The 19,120-nt window shown below is 37.3% G+C and overlaps 1 protein-coding gene across 5 annotated transcripts in view; it reads left to right on the top strand.

Moving 5' to 3' along the window:
• The window catches only part of acsf2 (acyl-CoA synthetase family member 2), a 62,699-nt gene that overhangs the window by 6,325 nt on the left and 37,254 nt on the right, over positions 1-19,120 (top strand). For 3 of the 5 annotated variants that reach the window (XM_062970576.1, XM_008104509.3, XM_062970577.1), the window contains exons 2-9: positions 10,723-10,918; positions 12,288-12,416; positions 13,087-13,140; positions 14,491-14,609; positions 14,970-15,132; positions 15,526-15,621; positions 16,190-16,338; positions 17,992-18,083. In XM_062970576.1, the coding sequence (XP_062826646.1) occupies positions 10,723-10,918; positions 12,288-12,416; positions 13,087-13,140; positions 14,491-14,609; positions 14,970-15,132; positions 15,526-15,621; positions 16,190-16,338; positions 17,992-18,083 (998 nt within the window). Of the gene's footprint in view, positions 1-10,722; positions 10,919-12,061; positions 12,103-12,209; positions 12,417-13,086; positions 13,141-14,490; positions 14,610-14,969; positions 15,133-15,525; positions 15,622-16,189; positions 16,339-17,991; positions 18,084-19,120 lie in introns of those variants that run through there. The other 2 variants (XM_016991366.2, XM_062970578.1) reach the window with 2 other exon arrangements.

The following is a 19,120-nucleotide window of genomic DNA, read 5'->3' as shown; positions in this document are numbered from 1 at the left end:
GTAAATGGGGTATGCAATTATCAAAGGCAGTCCGTTGTGCTGGTTATGACCAGTAAAGCTTTGTGACAGCTTAGCTGCAACCTATCTGGCAGACCATATTTCCCTATACAAGTCTACTTGGACCTTGAGATCTACTGAAAAGGCCCTTCTTTCAGTCCCATCACCCTGATAGGTGTGTTTGTAGGAACACAAGAGCAGGTCTTCTCAATGGCTGCCTCAGACTTTGGAGCTTCCACCTTAGAGCACTAGAATCGCCACTTCTTTCCTGACCCTTGGTTAGCAGGCAAAGACTCCTTTTATTCAGATAAGTTTTTACAGTTCAGATCTTTTGAGGAAAGGATAATAAAAACTGTATTATTTTTTAACAGCATTGTTTAACTTTTAAAATTATTTAATGCATGTTTTAATATGGTTAATAGTTTAATAAGGTTTAAAGTTAACTTTTTGTATGTTTTATTGTAACCTTTCTCATGTATATGATATTTTGAGTCCCAATCTTGAAAAAAAAGGCAAGATATTATGATTATGATATTGATAGCTCCACCAGGAATAACCAACTCACACATACTTTTAAAAATTAATTCTGTCTTTTTTTTAAGTTGTTTTTTTTTTCAAAAATGCTTTAGAACAGTGCTCCTCAATACAGCGATCTGTGGGCTGGTGCCCATCTGTGAACCACTGATGGGTTATGCACAGCAAAGAGGAAGGAAATGGTTTTGCTAATGGACAGAAATATGGTGCAATCTGCTTCTCATATCCACAGATTGTACATGAATGGATTGAACCATCCATAGCCTGAATTTTAAAAAAATCCAAAAATCACATTTTGATTTTGCTATTTTATATAAGGGACATCATTTTAATATTCCTTTATGTATATATAATGGGACTTGAGCATCCACAAATGTTGATATCCACAAGGAGCATGTAGCCAAACCTCAATAGATACCAAGGACTTGCTTTTAGTGGTTGTTGATATTTTTGACATGGTAGCATTGTGCACAAAATTTTTATAACATAACTAACGGGGTGGGTAACAGCAAAGCCACTCTTCTTTTGCAGCAGTGTTTTACCTATTTTATGAATCCTAGTACTTTCCAGATAGCAAATCTACCTGCAAATCTCCCATCTCCACCCCATGAGGATTCATTGCATTATAGAATTGTGATATTACACTATATATCCCTTGTGCATATATGAATGCATTTATTTGCAGTTGTCAATTAAGGCTAAAGCAAATATGTCTGAATTGCAGTGGGCAGGTTCCCAGGAATTTATGATGGTGCTTTCATACTCCATGTGACACTCAGCTTCTGTGAATGACAAAAATAAGACTATGAGTTGTTTTTTCAAATAAGTGCCAGAAATAAATCAGAACAGACTGCTTCAGTTTTGTGACCAGCTCTGTTTCAGCACTATTGGATTGAAAAGAGGCAGACAGTTTTAGGGAACACATAATAAATGCCATGGCCTCACAAGTATTTCTTAAAAAGATGAAGTTTTCATAATTTTTGTAATTGTAGCTCTCTTTTTACATTTAAACAAAATCTTATGGAAATTGAGGTTTTGGATACATATGGGTGCCACTAAATAGTTTATAAACCATTGGGGCAATACAGTTGTGCTTAGTTATCAAATACACATTTCATCAGAAAGAACAGGATTATTTCATCCATGTTCTGATCTTCTAAATCCAGTTACCCCTGCAGGAACTTGGACACTGTGCCAAAATCTAAGCATTGCCAATTACTAATTATTTTTTGGGCTCCGTCCCCATGGAAACTGCAAAAAAGAGAGAAAAACTAGCCTAGTTTTGTTTGCTGAGACCAAGCCTTTAAGAGATGTTGGGTATCTTGTACACCCAGTAACTTTTAGGAATTTATTATTGCTGATCTCCTGAAAGGTAGGTTCTTTCATCTTGATAGTGATAGTAAGCTATTCCCAGATTGGAATGTAGAAGCACAAGGGGTTTTTAAGTGACCATCACTATAATGTGATTATTTACACACTTTCCCACATTCTGCTTCTTTTTCCCCCAAGCTAATTTAATGGTTACAAAAGAATCTGGGACTTTTGGCTGTTCTTAATACTACTGTTGCCAAAAACATTGTTCTAGGCACTGAAGGATTAAAGTTACGACAGCAAGAGAACTGGGCACCTGTTAATCTTTCATTTTTCTTTTTTCCTATGGGAGAGGATTCTGAAAGTTTTATTTCAATTGAAAAAACTGACTTGAAGCCCAGATGTTAGTTCATAAAATGTATAGACACATTTGCTCTTTAGGGAATACATCAATGTAATAAATAGATTTTGCTTTGAAACAGAAGTAGTATTCAAAATACTAATTTATTATAATTTACAAAGAAAAGTAAAAATGATGCCATATCCCCTAGCTCAGGCAATGGCAAACTTCGGCCCTCCTGATGTTTTGGACTTCAACTACTACAATTCCTAACAACCTATTGGAGTTGCTGGCTGTTATTATTTTGCTGGATGTTACAGCATAGTTTTTGTCAGATTCAAATTAGTAGAGGCATCTTTGTCAGTGGTGGGATGAATTCACACAGGGTTTTACTCCAGACAGTCAGAAGGCATCTGCATGCCACAGATGAGCCAATGATAGTCCATGGAGTGTTTGTGGATCATAGAATCATAGAATCAGTTGGGAGATGGAGAAAGAAAAACTGTGGTCATTGACAGATTCGCAGTCAGTTGAGTTAGGTATAGTTGTTATTTAGACATTGGTTGTGGCTGATATCTGAAGTGGGAGCTGAAAAAGGAAGGAAGGAACGAAGGAAGGAACTTACAGTTCAAGCAGACATAGAAATAGATACAAAGTTAATACTGGTGAAAGTGCTGGACCAGTTTTGAAGAGAGCTCAGCACCTTGGATAGCTCACTCGAAGTCTGAAATTTAACAACCAGAGCAGATTCATTACACCAGTGATATGGGAGTGTGGTTTAAGCTGAGAAGCGTTGTAATATATCAGTGTGTAGAAAGAGGAGATTAAATTTCCAGTACAATCCTTCTAATGACTTAGATGACAGGATGGAGGGAATGTTTATAGAGTTTGCAGATGATATAAAACTGGGAGCGGGGGGCTAACACATTGGAAGACATAATTCAAAAGGATTATGATAAACTAGAAAACTAGATATATGTGTTGCTGAAGGCTTTCATGGCCAGGATCACAGGGTTGTTGTATATATTCCGGGCTGTATGGCCATGTTCCAGAAGTATTCTCTCCTGATGTTTCGCCCATATCTATGGCAGGCATCCTCAGAGGTTGTGAAGCATGGAGAAACTAAGCAAGGAAGGTTAATATATATCTGTGGAAAGTCCAGAGCGTGAGAAGAGTTATTTGTCAGTTGGAAGCCAGTGTGAATGTTGCAGTTAATCACCTTAATTAATATTGATATAAATTAATCAAAAAAATGATAGACACAAATGCAAATTTCTATTTTAGACACCCCCCAAATACACAGATATAAAAAGACTGAGCAGTATTATATGCAAAAAGGACCATGTGAATATTGTTGAAAACAAATTGACCATGAGCCTGCAAATTGATGCTGTAGCAAAAATGCAAATGCTATTTTAGTTGCATTAATAGTTTTTTAAGGCAAGGGAAGTAATAGTCCCCCTATATTCTGTGCCGGTCAGACCTCATCACTTTGTTTTAAGAAGGATAAAGACAAGCTGCACCAGGTTGTTAAGAAGAAATATTGAAGGATATGTTCAACTTGGTGAAGAGAAGACTGAGGGGTCACATTATCATACTTTTCACTATTTCAAGGCCTAAAGGTTTACAGGTACAGAAGGATAGATTTTGTTTGATCATTAAGGATAACTTCTTATCGGTAAGAGCAGTGCAACAATGGAAAGAATGACCTAAGGAGATGCTGAGGTCCCCTCTCTGGCTACCCTCAAAAAGATGCTGGGCAGCTACCTGCTGGGTGCTTGAATTGGATATCCTATATTGAGTAGTGGTTTGGACTTGTTGGCACATAAGGCCCCACTCAATGATTTTATGCTGTTCTATAGGAAATAGCATCTACCTCTGAAAGGAGGTGACAGTACTTCTGTACCAATGCAGCCTACAAGTGTTTTTCCAGACTCATTTCTAGGTGTTGGTTTTGACGGTTCTACAGCCTGAATTTAGCATCCTTGCCAGTCCCTTCTCCCCATTTTCATTTCATTTACTGCTAAGGTCGTTTTAAAGATCTCTTCTCCACATCTGTACAGTTTAGGTGGTATACTTTCCAGAAAAAGAATCTGGGCCTTCTTTTCGTGCATCAAGCAACCTTCTTCATAAAATATGCATATTCTTCTATTTCCTGAGCGTGTTTATAAGGCCCAGCCATTTATGACAATCATTGGCTGTGCAACAGGAGGATTTCGTGAAAAACTGGGTGTTGTTCGTGCTTGGTCTTATTTCTGCCACAATTCTAACTTTGAAACTAAAGATGAGGATGGGCATCTTTTCATCTGAATAGTCATATCCAAATCAGAAATGAATTTCGAGTGGATCACATTCATGGAGATTTGTTGAACACTTGCAATTCGAAACATACACTTTAACCACTGCAGGTACATTTGAGTTAAAATTAAGAGAAGGAAAAGGTAATAAAAGAAGCAGCCCTTAATGAAGAAAGAGAAGGCAGATTATTCAGCCTTATTATACCTGAAAGAAACTAAACATGGTTTGTAGGAAAAGAAAGTTTTAAAAGGCCTTTCTGCTGTTAGGAGCGAGTTTGCCAACTTTAGAAAACATTATCTAATAATTAATTCTATGATTAAATGGGCCAATAACATAGGCAGATCAATTCTACTAGATGAACGGGAACAAATTTGGACAAAGAAATTAAAATATACTTATGCAACAGATCTTCAGGAGAACTGGCTAAAACTTTTACACAGATGGTACCTAACCTCTAAAAAGCTGGGGTTGATGTACAAAAATGTTAATAACAAATGTTGGAGGTGTAAAGAACAGATAGGATCTTATTTCCACATGTGGTGGAACTGCAAAAAGATAGGGAAATATTGGAAAATGGTCCAAGAGGAATGTACCAAAATCTTCAAAATTAACTTTGAATTGAAACCAGAGCTTCTCCTGTTAGGGCTATATGACCCTACCTATAAGCTTGATTTGAATACTGACAAACTTTTTACCTTTTGTATTACGGCAGCAAGAATGGTCCTAGCAAGATTATGGAAATCTGAAACTATACCAACGAAAGAGCTTTGGATAGACAAAATTTTAGAAATAAAGGAAATGGACAAATTAACTTTTTTGATCAAGAGAATCAATGGCAGAGCAATGAAAGAAACAGATTGGACTATTTTTGAGGACTATTTAATGAAAGATTATAAATGTTGAATTAAACAAGTTAAAGAAGAAAAAGGAAGAAGAAGAAAATGGAAGTCACCCCCTTACTCCCCCCTTACTCCCTACATACCCCCTCCTGTTTCTCTCCCCCTTTCCCCCTCCCCCCCCCGCCTAAATCTTCCCCCCAATAGACCTTGACTAAGGAAGACTGGGTTCCTTTTTCCATTCACCATCACCCCTCCCTAACTACTTTATCTTATGTTCCCTCCTTCCTTCCTGGACCCCCTATGCCCCAATGTGTGGTTTTGTTTTTATTTTTGTGTCTTGTTATGTTTTATCTTCTTGTGTTTGTACCATTTAAAATAAAAAAAACATTTGCACAAAAAAGAAAACATTATCTAGGGCATGTGATGGTTGGGAGATAGCAAGTTGCCATCCAAATTTTTATTTTTATATGAGCTCCTAGCAACATATTGTATACATCCAATTTTTTTAATGTTTCATAGTACTGGGAGTATCTTTCTTGGAATGTAAAGTATCTTTTCTGCAACTTTGTTCTTTAAACATGTCCAGATGTTTTCAAATGATAAAATTTAATCCTATAAACATTTGCCTGTTAGCTCTTTATAATTTCTCTGTTTGTTCCCCTTCTTTTATCACTTACATCCTGCCATAGTGCCATCATGACTGCCTTTGCTTGTAATGTAATCAAAGAGAGTAATGTGTGCAGCTACACAAACAGGAGGACTGGGAGAAGGAGCTTTTGTCTTTTCTTATGTCTTACCTTTCCCACAGTGTAAGAGGTGTGGCTTGTGTCTTGGTTCAGTGTTTAAAGCTATTCTCTAACATGGTTAGAGTAGTTGAACTACTTTGAAGGTAAGATCTTCCCCTTCAAAATAGACACACCTTTTCCTGTGCAGAGTCAAGTTCTGAGAATATCATTGTGCTGGTTTGCACCAAAAGCTAATTGGATAGAGCCAATTAGTGAACAACTATGGTGTTATTTGGACCATGCCCTGAAATATTTTGTAACTGTTTTAACATTGTTAAATATTCTTATCTATCTTCCCCTCACACACACACAAGATTTTAATTGTATGCAGAACAGTTTCAAACAACAATAGCTCATCAAAGTCTCATTTTTAAACTTTGAGAAGTGATTTGTATGGAAACCTCCAGAATAGAGACTTCTGAAACCTCCAGAATGACCAACAGGGATTCTTTAAGGGTAAATACAATTAGATTAGCTTCAGAAATGTTCAATAATAAAATCACCCACCAATTTGGGAAAATTACAGGATTAAATGTATCCTGGGAAAATGATGTAGTTAATAAAGGAGAAAATCAAAACTGGAATCCTTTATGATCATAATTTCCCCTTCATGCCAGATATAAACAGATATAGCAGTTATGATCGTGTATAGATGTCATTTAAACCAAATCCAACCAGATATTGGTAAGTAAATGGACAGTTAGATTCATCCACATATAGACAGACTTTCGAACTATTAAACTAAGGAGGAATAAAATGACAAAAAACTTAAAAAATAAATAACCAATCAAGCAATTAAACCAAACAACTTCTGATTTTATTTATTTTGATGACCCACATATAGGTCTATCCCACAAGAATTTAATACACTTCTTTTACTTGCAGCTAGACTGCAACAACAAAGAACAAAGGTATGAAGGAACTCAGTATAAACACATAGAAAGAACAGGTATATAGTACAGTGAAAAACTCTTTACCAAGTTAAAAGGCTGGAAGGGTTTGCAAATAATGGCAACTCTTTATTAATTGAAATCCAGCTAGTTGGAAACCACCAAAGAACCAAAAATATTTTTTGGAAAAAAGATATAACATGCAAAAATATGAACACAGTCAAGAAGAAAGAATGGAGATGAGCTAGAGGAATTGCTGCAGGTTACAAAGATCCTAGAATTACCACAGCTGGTTTAATTGCTTTTAATAATAATTATTTAATGCAACTTTTTATTTTAACTTATTGAACAATGTTTAGTATTGTATTTTGTTTAAAAGTTTTATGGTTTTTTTGTTTATATAGACATTGAATATTTGGCTGTTACTACCGTGTTTCCCCGAAAATAAGACAGTGTCTTATATTAATTTTTGCTCCCAAAGATGCTCTAGGTCTTATTTTTAGGGGATGTCTTACTTTTCCATGAAGAAGAATTCACATTTATTGATGAACAAAAAATTGAACATTTATTATATCCTGTACAGTAGTTGTCATCACAAACCAGCATAACCAGACAAACTGTGAATCTTATCAAGAATTTCTTGTTACTACCATTATTTCCATGTACAACAATCTATGGTATGTACATTTACCGATCCTGCGTGTTCTGATGTTCTGTTTGGCGGGCATGCTTCCAAACAAAAACTTTGCTAGGTCTTACTTTCGGGGGAGGCCTTATATTTAGCAATTCAGCAAAACCTCTACTAGGTCTTATTTTCTGGGGATGTCTTATTTTAGGGGAAACAGGGTATGTTGGAAGCTGTGGGGCCCAGGGCTAGGGCGCAGACGGGAGAGCAAGCCAGTGCAATTAATTGCAATGAATCACTGACCAGGAGGTCATAAGTTCGAGGCCCTCTCGGAGCTATGTTGTTTGTCTTTGTCCTATGTTAAAAGGCATTGAATGTTTGCCTATATGTGTAATGTGATCCGCCCTGAGTCCCCTTCGGGGTGAGAAGGGCGGAATATAAATGCTGTAAATAAATAAATAAATAAATAAATTGGAAGCTGCCTTGAGTCCCCATGGGGAGATATGGCAGGGTACAAAGAAAGAGAGATAAATTAATTACTTAATTATACTTGTTTTTCTTTAATTGTACTTGTTTCTTTTTATTCTTTTATTGTCCCTAGTTATAGTTTAAAATTAATACTTGTATATCTGAGAAAATAAAAAGGCAGGGAGCTCAATGAACCCTCTGCTCTCTTTCGCTACTTTCCATGTCTGCTTCACTAGTTCTTCTAGGTTTTCCCTTTTGTTGTATTACATGCCCACTGCTTTTCTGAGGCCTCATCCAGGGAGGTCAATACCATAGAAAAATGTTATTTAGTTATTTATATGGGTGAATTATGATTTGCTTCTGCCTTTCAAATAATTACATAAAATTGCCTGGAGAGGAAGTAGTGCTAATTTTTTCAAATAAATAAACTCTTTGACTAAATCTAATTGTGACTCCCAATCAGAACTGAATTAACAATATTTACTTAAATTTTGATGTATCATTCAGAAATTGATTAAACGCATCTACTCTAGCTGATGTGAGATTTAATCGATTACCGGTATTCCAGATACTTCGTTAGCGTTTGCTTTTTAATATTTTCTTCTCACACAGGATAATCATAAAGGCCTTGCAATCCTTCAGATATCATTTTAGGCTCTCACTCCACAGAGGCAGAAAATTGGCTAAACGTGCACATAGTAATCAGAGACCATTTACGGTGTAAACATGTAATTTCCTTCAGATAAATGTTATCTTGGAAGCGAAGCCAGATCACATACTTGTTAGAATTAAATGACTCTGTATGGAATTACAGTCACACAAGTAATAAAAACCCTAACCGTTCCATACTCTTCAACTTTCTGGTTTGTCAGCAACCGTCCCAATGCACTTTCTTACATCCCACCTTTTCAGCTACTTTTAAAATAATTCCATGTGCTTCTAGACTAGACAGTGGCATCACACATGGATATGAGATTTGACATTATATAACTAAAAGGTAAAGGTTTCCCCCTGAGTAAGTCTAGTCGTGTCCGACTCTGGGTGTTGGTGCTCATCTCCGTTTCTAAGCCAAAGAGCCAGCGTTGTCTGTAGATACCTCCAAGGTCATGTGGCCAGCATGGAGCGCCGTTACCTTCCCGCCATAGCAGTACCTATTAATCTAGTCACATTTGCATGTTTTCGAACTGCTAGGTTGGCAGAACATGGGACTAATAGCGGGAGCTCACCCCGCTCCCCAGACTCGAACCACCAACCTTTTGGTCAGCAAGTTCACCAGCTCAACAGTTTAACCTGCTGCACCAGCGGAGGTTCCCTCCTTAATTATTTAACCAAATACAAATTATATTGTCATATTAATGTTAACATTTATTTAAACATGGGAACAAGGCAATATTTCAGTAGTGGTGCAGCTCATACGGGAGCTACCCATCATTAGGCCTATTCCAGAGCCAGAAATGTTCCCATTTCCAGTGGTAAGTCTATTTACATCATTTGGAAGGTGTCATTTTGCAAACAATCATTATTTAATTCTTACACGGTTTAGACACTTAGTTGTCATATTGAACCAATTGTTGACCACATATGGTTAAGTGAATTCATTAATTACTATTTGCAATGTAACTGGCGGCAGTGCTATCACAACATGAAGTAGTGTTTTGAAAATGTTTTGCAGCACTGAAGAGGGGTGGGCCAGCCCTGTAGCTTTGAATTTTTGGCCACATTCACCAAAGGAGATCTGTCTGTACTGAATACTGAAATAGAAAGCTTTACTCCCTCCTCCCCCTTTCCCAAAGAGCACCACTGAGTCCAGAACAAAGCCTTAATGTTACTTATCCAAATTGTATTTTAACCAAATGGTGGTAGACACAGTGTCCTTAAATAGTACCTATGCCATCCCAGAAATATCCACAGAACCACCAGTGGGTAGCTCATCCTTCAGGATGTTTTTTTTTTGAACAGCACAAAATAATGCCTATGTGGCTTGCAGCTTTCGTTCCATTTTTGAATTTTGAATGAATACATAGGGTGCATATATGTATTGTAGAGTTAGTGCAGTTTGGCAACATTATCACAGAATTCTGAGAAATGTAGTTTGGTTGAATGCTGTGGAATAACAAGAGCTACAGTCTGGTGGGGCACCAGTGCTATTTGGCAGAGAAAGTCTATGCAAATGACACTGTTTCAAAACTTTGCAACCAACCAGAATGCGAAATCATATGAATACCTCTATTTTGAAAGCAGGCAATCAAAATAACTTATGCTTTCTTTTTCTGTTGGGTACAGTTGCCTACTCCTGTACATTGAATGCACTAAATCCAAGGCAGTTTTGGCTTATTCTGCTAATTAAGAAAAGGTCAATGAGTTTGGTGGGCTGAATGGCTATAGAAAACGCTTTCTATACTCAGATTTGTGTGCATAAGGTGATTGGGATTATGTCCCCTTTTCACCTGGAGAAAGTGTTTTCAAAAATTAAAAAGAATCATGTGGCCAGCATGTGTAGAAAGTCATACATGATGATCATTTGTGATGATTCTGTTGATTTATATTTGATTATGATAAATAATTCATTGCACACCTTAATTCCTGCTGTTATGCTGGTTTTATCATTTTAGATTTGTGCCTCTTCTATTTGCAGTGCTCTCCAAGCTGGTGTGCCTTCTCCTCCTCCTGTCATAAACAAAAGCTATGTCTCTGGGACATCAGACATTCCACTTCTCTCTAAAACTCTGGACCAGTGCCTAGAAGACACAACCAACCGGTATCCTGATCGAGAAGCCCTGATATTCTCCACAGATGGAACTCGAAAGACATTTTCTCAATTTCAACAAGATGTAGGTAACCCATTCACGTGTTATGCAACCTACCCTAGTAAAGTAGAAACCTGTCAACCCATAATTGCACTATGTATCAACAGAACCCCACGATAGGGTTGCATTAGTCTCCATAAGCTGGGAATGACTTGAAGACTTACAACAACAACAACAACAACAACAACAACAACAACAGGATATGTTAAAAACAAAAATAAGTAAATATTATTTTAAAACATGCAAGGATAAAAGGCCACATATACAGATACGTTTGTGAAATGAAAACTGCAGAGGTTCTTCCCCTGTTTGGTAATTATAAACACGGTGAAAAAAGTGTTTTCTATAATCCTGGATATGTGAGGGCTGGTTACCGTTGACGAGAATACATTCTGCACATGCTCAAAAAATGATGCAGTATTTTATTATTATTATTATTATTGCAATTTCTTATAATTGAGTTTTAGAAATGAAAATTGAGTTGTTAACTAAGCCCTGATGAGATCTTGCTCAAATATAAGTGATCCCTTTCTGTTCAGATGTTGATCTCATTGTATGTAGTCTGATTTTCTTTACAAAATAAAAGCCTTACATGCTAAAATATATGCACCAATATGATTTAGGGCTCTATAGATCAAGAACTTTACATTTTAAAGGGCGATTGTATAATTTTCAGCTATTTCTTTCACACTTGTTTAAAGAGCAATGCATATGACTGCTTTTACACAGGCTAAGTAGATTTCCAAAGGTGTTTGAATGTATCACATACTGCTTTGCTAAAAGCAGGCTTGTTCAGCTTCAGTTTGAAGCATGATGGCAGTACTGGCAGAGGAAGGGTCAAACTCTTCTCTTTCTCTGTCCTGTGGCAAAGATCCAAACCATGTTCTGAAGTCCCTATTAACTGTAGAAGGGAAACATCCTGGCACAAAAAAGATGCCTACATGTGTTGATCCTCATTCTCACAGCATCATAGCCTTTATCCAAATCAGGCACCAATTAAGTTGTCTTAGCAAACAAACAAAGGCCCTTATATGTTTTTCCCCCACTCTTGTGATTATATGAAAGATAGGCATCTGTATTTATAAATGTGTTCATATCAGTTAAATAATGACCACACCAATGCATTCATTTTAATTTCATGCATTGTTTGTATCACTTTCCCAATAGAAGCGTTCCACCTGAAGAAGAACCACCCCTTCTTGGCAAATGTAAATATGATGTGAATGTTTCTCATTATATTCGTAGTCTACCTTGACTTGGAGCATGGGCATGTTTAGCATGTAAATTGTTTTTGTTTAAATTAATTATACTTCAGCATCATCTGACCAGAAATTCTACATCCAATGCCATTTCCTATTGGTTTTGCTGAGACTGTCTCTCTTGCAAACTGTAGGTGAATCAGGCAGCAGCTGGGCTTCTGGCATTTGGTCTGAAAAAGGGAGACAGACTAGGAATGTGGGGTCCCAACATGTATGAATGGGCCCTGATGCAATTTGCCACAGCCCAGGTGGGAATCATCCTGGTAAGTTTATCTTGATTATAAACAGGTTTGTAGTTTGGTGAGAGGTAAAAAGTAAGTTTTCCTGAAGCGGTGCAATGCTATTAAAATAACATTGTATATCGAAGGAGCACTCCAGTGTTAATATTGTATGTTTTATGTTGATTTTAACTATTGTTTTTACTGTAATTGATGTTTTTTATTGGATAACTGTTTTATTGCTGTGTTTTGATATTTGATTGTTTTATCGGGCAAGGCCCCATGTAAGCTGCCCCAAGTCCCTTCGGGAAGATGGGGCGGGGTATAAAAATAAAGTTGTTATTATTATTATTATTATTATTATTATTACTTGATAGAACATAAAATTTTCTTGTAAAAAGTCTAGTACAATAGTAATTGCATTTGGGTTGAAAATGAGAGTGATCAGAGAAGATAACCTGTTTACCCACTTTACTGAATTGTAGTGGCTTCTGTGGTCCTTTCCACACAACTGTATAACATTCACATTAAACTGGATTATATGGCAGCATAGACTTGGATAAGTTCAAAGCAGATATTGTGGATTATCTGCCTTGATATTTTGGTTATATTGCTGTGTGGAAGGGCCCTTAGAAAATAAAACAGCTAGACAAATCACCTTGCATGTATGGAATTGCCAATCTAAGTCTACTCTAATGCCTCTTTTCATTTCCAGGTATCTGTGAACCCAGCATATCAGTCCGATGAGCTGGAGTTTGCAGTGAAGAAGGTAAGAGAGACCTAACATAGTCAGCACAGATTCTTTACATCCAAAAAAAATTCTGAAATGTTTATGCAAGTAGCTCCTTGGATTATAGGAAAACATGGGAAAAAATTAGTTACAAGATCTGAAATTAGCTTGTAATTTCTGAAATTAATTTGGAAAAAAATTGAGCTTCATATATTTACTCTCTTGTTTTCTTTTAGCACTCTGAACTTCACATGGTGCTAAGTGGCAATAGATTGAGGGCCCTTCCACACAGCCGTATAACCCAGAACATCAAGGCAGAAAACCCCACAATAGCTACTTTGGACTGGGTTATCTGAGTCCATGCTGCCATATATTCCAGTTCAAAGCAGATAATGTGGAATTTTATTCACCTGTGCGGAAGGGGCCTGAGCTCCAGATCTTGGAAAGCTTACAGACCTACCTGACCAAATTTGTTGTCATAGGGTTTGTAGATTACAACTAATAACTAGTTTTATTTTTAGACATGTTATGAAGATAGTGTGATTGTTCACAACTATTAGCCATATTTGTGAATAGGTTTTCTAATATGTAAAAGGAGCATACTTGTAAACACCAGATGCTGTGGACAAACAACAGGCTAGACTATTATGCCCCAGCTCTGCTTATATGATCCTAGATATAGGAAAAAACCCTAGATTGATATTTGACAAAGTGATTGTTAAGTTCTTAAATATCAAAGCATCTACATTTCATTTCTGGAAAAGTTAAGAATGTTTATTTCCATATTTTCACCTTTATTTCCTAGGGGCTTTATTGTGCATCAATGGCCTTCATCTATCATCATTATAAGAGCCTGAAACAGGGAGTGGGGATCCTTTGGCTTTCCACATTCTTTCAGCTGCAACTTACCCAATCTCTTACCAGTCACCATGCTGGATGGGATCTGCAAGCCAAATCTGAAACCCTTCTATGAAGAATCATTATCACTGTTTGATAATAGAAGGAACGTTCAGATGTGGTTTTGCCTATTCTTTCCTCTGAAATATAGCCTGACATCCATTTGTGGTATCCCATCCTAGAAGTTCAAAAGCTGACCCTGCTTAGCTTCTGAAAACAGGTGGAATCTGTGTCTTTTAGAGTATTTAAGTCCCCACTGTCCTCATTACTATAAGCTAGTGTGTTTGCTGTGCCACAGACATTTCCTTAAACACTAGGCTTACATTGCCAAGAACAGTAAAAGTGAGCTAGGATATCATGGAATGGATCAATCAACATTCATTTGTGTGGCTGATGCCCCAATAAAGAATTCAGTTCCTTATTCCTTCTGTGAGATGTTTGCATAGCTTGGCTTGCAACCCATTTTCTTTATCATTATATTTCTCTCTCTAGGTTGGGTGCAAAGCACTGGTGTTTCCTACACAATTTAAAACACAAAAATATTATGAGATCTTGAATGCTCTTTGTCCTGAGTTAGAAAAATCAAGTCCTGGAGCACTAAAAAGCAAGAGGTGAGTTCTAACAATGCTGATGCTTGGATTATTCTAAGGCTACGGTACAGTTACCCTAGTTTGCAAAATTTTAGAGCAGGAGAATGGAAAATTAGACTTAAGAAGAATTTGTATAATGACACCCATAACTGAACAGTGCTAAGACATCACACTAGCACTAACTGTTATGGATAGCTGTCAGCATATCTTTATATTAATTCATCTTAAACATAGATTTCAAGGATCTGCCTGAAGCCAAACTGAAAGCCAAAATGGAGGACATTGTGTGTTGCTGCTCAACATGGATATTAATCTGTGTACCAGGGACTAAATTCCTGAGTATGTGCCTGCTGTAATTAACTAGATCATCCTTTGTTTCAGGCTTCCAGACCTTTCTATTGTAGTTAATGTGGATGCCAAGCTGCCTGGCACATTCTCCATAGATGATCTGATGCAGGCTGGAGATAGCAGCCATAAGAAACAGATACAGGACATCCGGAAGACACTGGACAGCAAGGAGCCCATCAATATCCAATTCACTTCAGTAGGTACCAGATGTGCTGTCACCCTTAGTGTATAATGCAGGTCACAATTATAAGAAATGTGTATACTTTGCCAATTTAAGAAACTGACTGCACTGGACCTTCTCTCTGCATTTGCGTGACTTTTTTCTGCCAGTTCTTTTTTAAAAAAACAATATTTGAGAGATTTGCCTTTCTGAAGAATCTATTCAGTTTTTGAAATATCTGAAACGATGGCACAATTTATATGGTTGTATTAAGATCAAAAGAAATAGTAGTTGGGGAGAGGAAAAGAGAGCTCCTCAAGGACAGCTGCTGCCTGCTTTGTTACCTATCTAATCTTCCAAGCCTACATGCTTCTAGTGGCAGAAAGTTCCAGAGAGGCATGAATTAATCAATTATTTTTCTTCTTCCAGGGAACAACAGGAAGCCCCAAAGGGGCCACGCTTTCACACCACAACATTGTGAACAATGCAAACCTGATTGCTACAAGAATACGAATTGGTGAAGGGGTAAGTCTTTTTAGCTTGTTGGTTCATGTTGGCCAGAGGAAGCACTGCTTGTAAAGAGTAAAATTGTATTCCCAATAGAGTGAGGTAGACTTCTTGTTGTTATAATGAGGAATGATCAGCAATGCCCTTTTTAGCTTGTTAACATTCAATGTGAAGGCTGGTTTGAGAGATAACTCAGAAGCTATAGCTAGTGCAAAAGTAACATCGGCAAGATTGCTAAACGGAGTCCTAGACAGATAACCCATAACATTGATCTCAAAGCTACAGTGGCTGCCAATTAATTTCCAGTCTGAATTCAGGGTGCTGTTGATGTCATTTAAAGCCTGAAAGTGAGTTGAGGTATTGATACCCGAAGGCACCTCTGTTCTTATTTGAAAAGTACAGGCATGAGGTGAGGTCCACTGGTGAGGCCCTCCTCTGTGTTCCACCAGTGGAGGCCGGATCATGTTTGAGGGCATGAGAGAGGGTTTTGATTGTTCATATTATTTTATCTGCCTGTGGTTCTGAGATGCCACAGAATGCGTTATACCTATTTAAATGAATAAAAATGTCTTTGTCTTGGCTGTAGGAGTCTCGTTGTTGTCTTCCTGTTCCTCTCTACCACTGTCTGGGTTCTGTGGCAGGCTGCACGGTGATGGCTATTCATGGTGTCTCTCTTGTCTTCCCAAGTTTAAGCTTCAATGCAAAAGCCACACTGAAGGCACTGGACAATGAAAAGTAAGAGTTTTGATTCAAGTTAAGATTTAATTGTGTATCAATACAGAGATACCTCTGTTAACAAAGCCTCTGGCAATGAAACCACTTTTCCAAAAGTTTTTTTTTACGCCCCCAGACCTGTCTTTCTGGTTAATAAGAGATGGATAAGTATTTTGGAATAACCTTTAAGGTCTTTAAAAGGTTCAAAATGCTTTGATTACTTATACAAGGCATAGCTTTTTAAGATATTCACATGTGCATATTGGTACAAGTTTTGAATAAAAGTTATTCTGAAATATGTTGAATTGCTTTTATCCCCCCCTTCACTTTCCATTCACCTCTCATACCAAATTTTCTGTTAAATAAATAATGCCTAGGGACACATCTGCTTCATTATCTGATGTATACCTGTATTGAGCAGAACAACCCTGTCTTTGGGGTCCCTATTGACATGTGAGCTTAGCTTCTGAATTGTTCCTACTCCTACCAGCTTTGAGACAAGAACAATTTATCTTGGACTAACCATTGTATAGCTTTAATTAGCAGCAACTGTTTTCTCTTTCCTAAGAACTGAAAGCCCTTCCATACAACCATATAACCCAGAATATCAAGGCAGATAATCCACAATATCTGCTCTGAACCGAATTATCTGAGTCCATTTTGCCATATAATCAAGTTCAATGTGGATTTTATACAGCTGTGCGGAAGGGGGCCTGAGTAATTGTTCTGTAGTACATGCTCACTACATAATGTCAAAGACTTGCTATTTTTGAGTAGAGTTTGTGCTGCTGATTTGTCATTTGGAATCACAACAAGGCAGGTGTCTTTCAGGCATCATTATTTTTATTTTTTTAAAAAATACTGTATTTTTAGATTCTAAAATGCCATCAATTGTAAGAAACCCACACATTTCAGTGTCAACAACAGAAATAAGCCTATCTATCCATCTAACTTTCTATCTCTCTATTTGCAATTCTAATTTGTACCCTGTTTTTAGACATGCTTATATGGTGAAAAAAGTGCATATTAGAATCGGGGGGGGGGGGGGGGGGGAACAGTATTGCTTCTTCAAATTTCTTCCCTGACACACTGCTAATTAATTCTTCATTGGTTGAATTCTTCACAGTTTTGGCATTGTTTCTAGATTGTCTGAAAAGGCTGCAAAAATCCTATGAAGTGAAGGGAACTCTGCAACACTGATGCTGATATGTAGAGCCAACACTTAACTGGCAGCAATAGCTATCCAGACTTTCAGGCTGAACTCTTTCCTAGTCTTAGCTTGAGATGTTAGGGATTTAATTGAGACCTTCTGCATACAGTGCAAGTGCTGAGTTCTTTGAGTTCAAATATCTAGTCTTAATAAAGTTGGTGGGAAATGTGTTTTTCATTTTGGTTGGGTGAAGAAGGGCCTTTCCACACAGCCATATAACCCAGAATATCAAAGCAGATAATCTGCAATATCTGCTTTGAACTGGGTTATCTCAGTCTACACTGAGATAATGTGGGATTTTCTGCCTTGATATTCTGGGATATAGGGCTATGTGGTAGGGCCTTATGAAGATAAAATTGAACTTCAGGGTTTATACTCATAATCTAAAATGGGTAGAGAACACAACGGTCAAACTCATGAACTTAGTCCAGGAATGTATAACTCGCTGTCTTTTTGTTTTGAAGATGCACGCATATTCACGGGACTCCAACCATGTTCATAGACATACTTGGACAGCCTGACTTTGCCAGCTACAACCTCTCATGTCTCCGGGGAGGTGAGCATGAAAATTATGTAATTATGATTCCATTAGGCTTATCATCTGATTTTGGGGAAATTACCTCCTAACTCATACCTTCTAACCACAACTATTTGATTTCAATGAAATGCATATTATGGAAATCTTAATGCAGATTCCTTTTAAACTGCGTTGTCGAAGGCTTTCATGCCTGGGATCACAAGGTTGTTGTGTGTTTTCTGGGCAGTATGGCCATGTTCCAGAAGTATTATCTCCTGATGTTTCACCCACATCTATGACAGGCATCCTCAGAGGTGTTGAGGTTATACCTCAACACCTTTGAGGATGCCTGCCATAGATGTGGGTGAAACATCAGGAGAGAATACTTCTGGAACATGGCCATACTGCCCGGAAAACACACAACAATCCTTTTAAACTACTTGAAGATTTTTACAGCATAATCAAAGGGGCAATACATGTATAGAAAGGGAAGTTATATCTAATATTTTGTTTCATCCCAATACCAGAATCAAAGTAGTCTTAAAACTAGGATGTACTCTTTGTACCCTATTATTCTTCCCAATCCAAGGATGATTGTATTTCCAAATAATTGGCCCCAGCTAATTTTAGTAAAGGTATTAATAATTAAAATGTTCAAAATTTGCAATCCGTATTTCAGTTTCTCAGGACTGATCGTTGCTCAATCACAATGCGTGAATGCAATTGGATAGCCAAACTCTTTCATGTTAGTTTTTGTTGTTGTTGAGAAAAACGTATTTGTTTTATACTCTTGTCTACACATGTTGTGCAGCCACTGGATGAGAAGCAAACTTCCAGATTTTTTTTAAACTTGTTAAATCTGGTCATATTATCTTTCAGATTCACAAATTAACATTCACTACCAATCTGATGGCAAGGCACAGTGAGCAGTGTGTGTGTGTGTGCACTGGACCCAGTAAAGTATAGGAATCCCAAAAAAGGATATTTATCAAGCATTTTCTCTGTTTTGTTGCTCCATTACTGCAAGGCTTTCTAGTGTTCTTATTTTCCTCTTTCTGAAAGAAAATCACATGCCA

Source organism: Anolis carolinensis, chromosome 2 (genome assembly GCF_035594765.1).
Source record: "Anolis carolinensis isolate JA03-04 chromosome 2, rAnoCar3.1.pri, whole genome shotgun sequence".
Taxonomy (NCBI): Eukaryota; Metazoa; Chordata; class Lepidosauria; order Squamata; family Dactyloidae; genus Anolis; species Anolis carolinensis.
The sequence above is the reverse complement of the archived record's forward strand: the minus strand, read 5'-3'. Positions and strand labels throughout refer to the sequence as shown.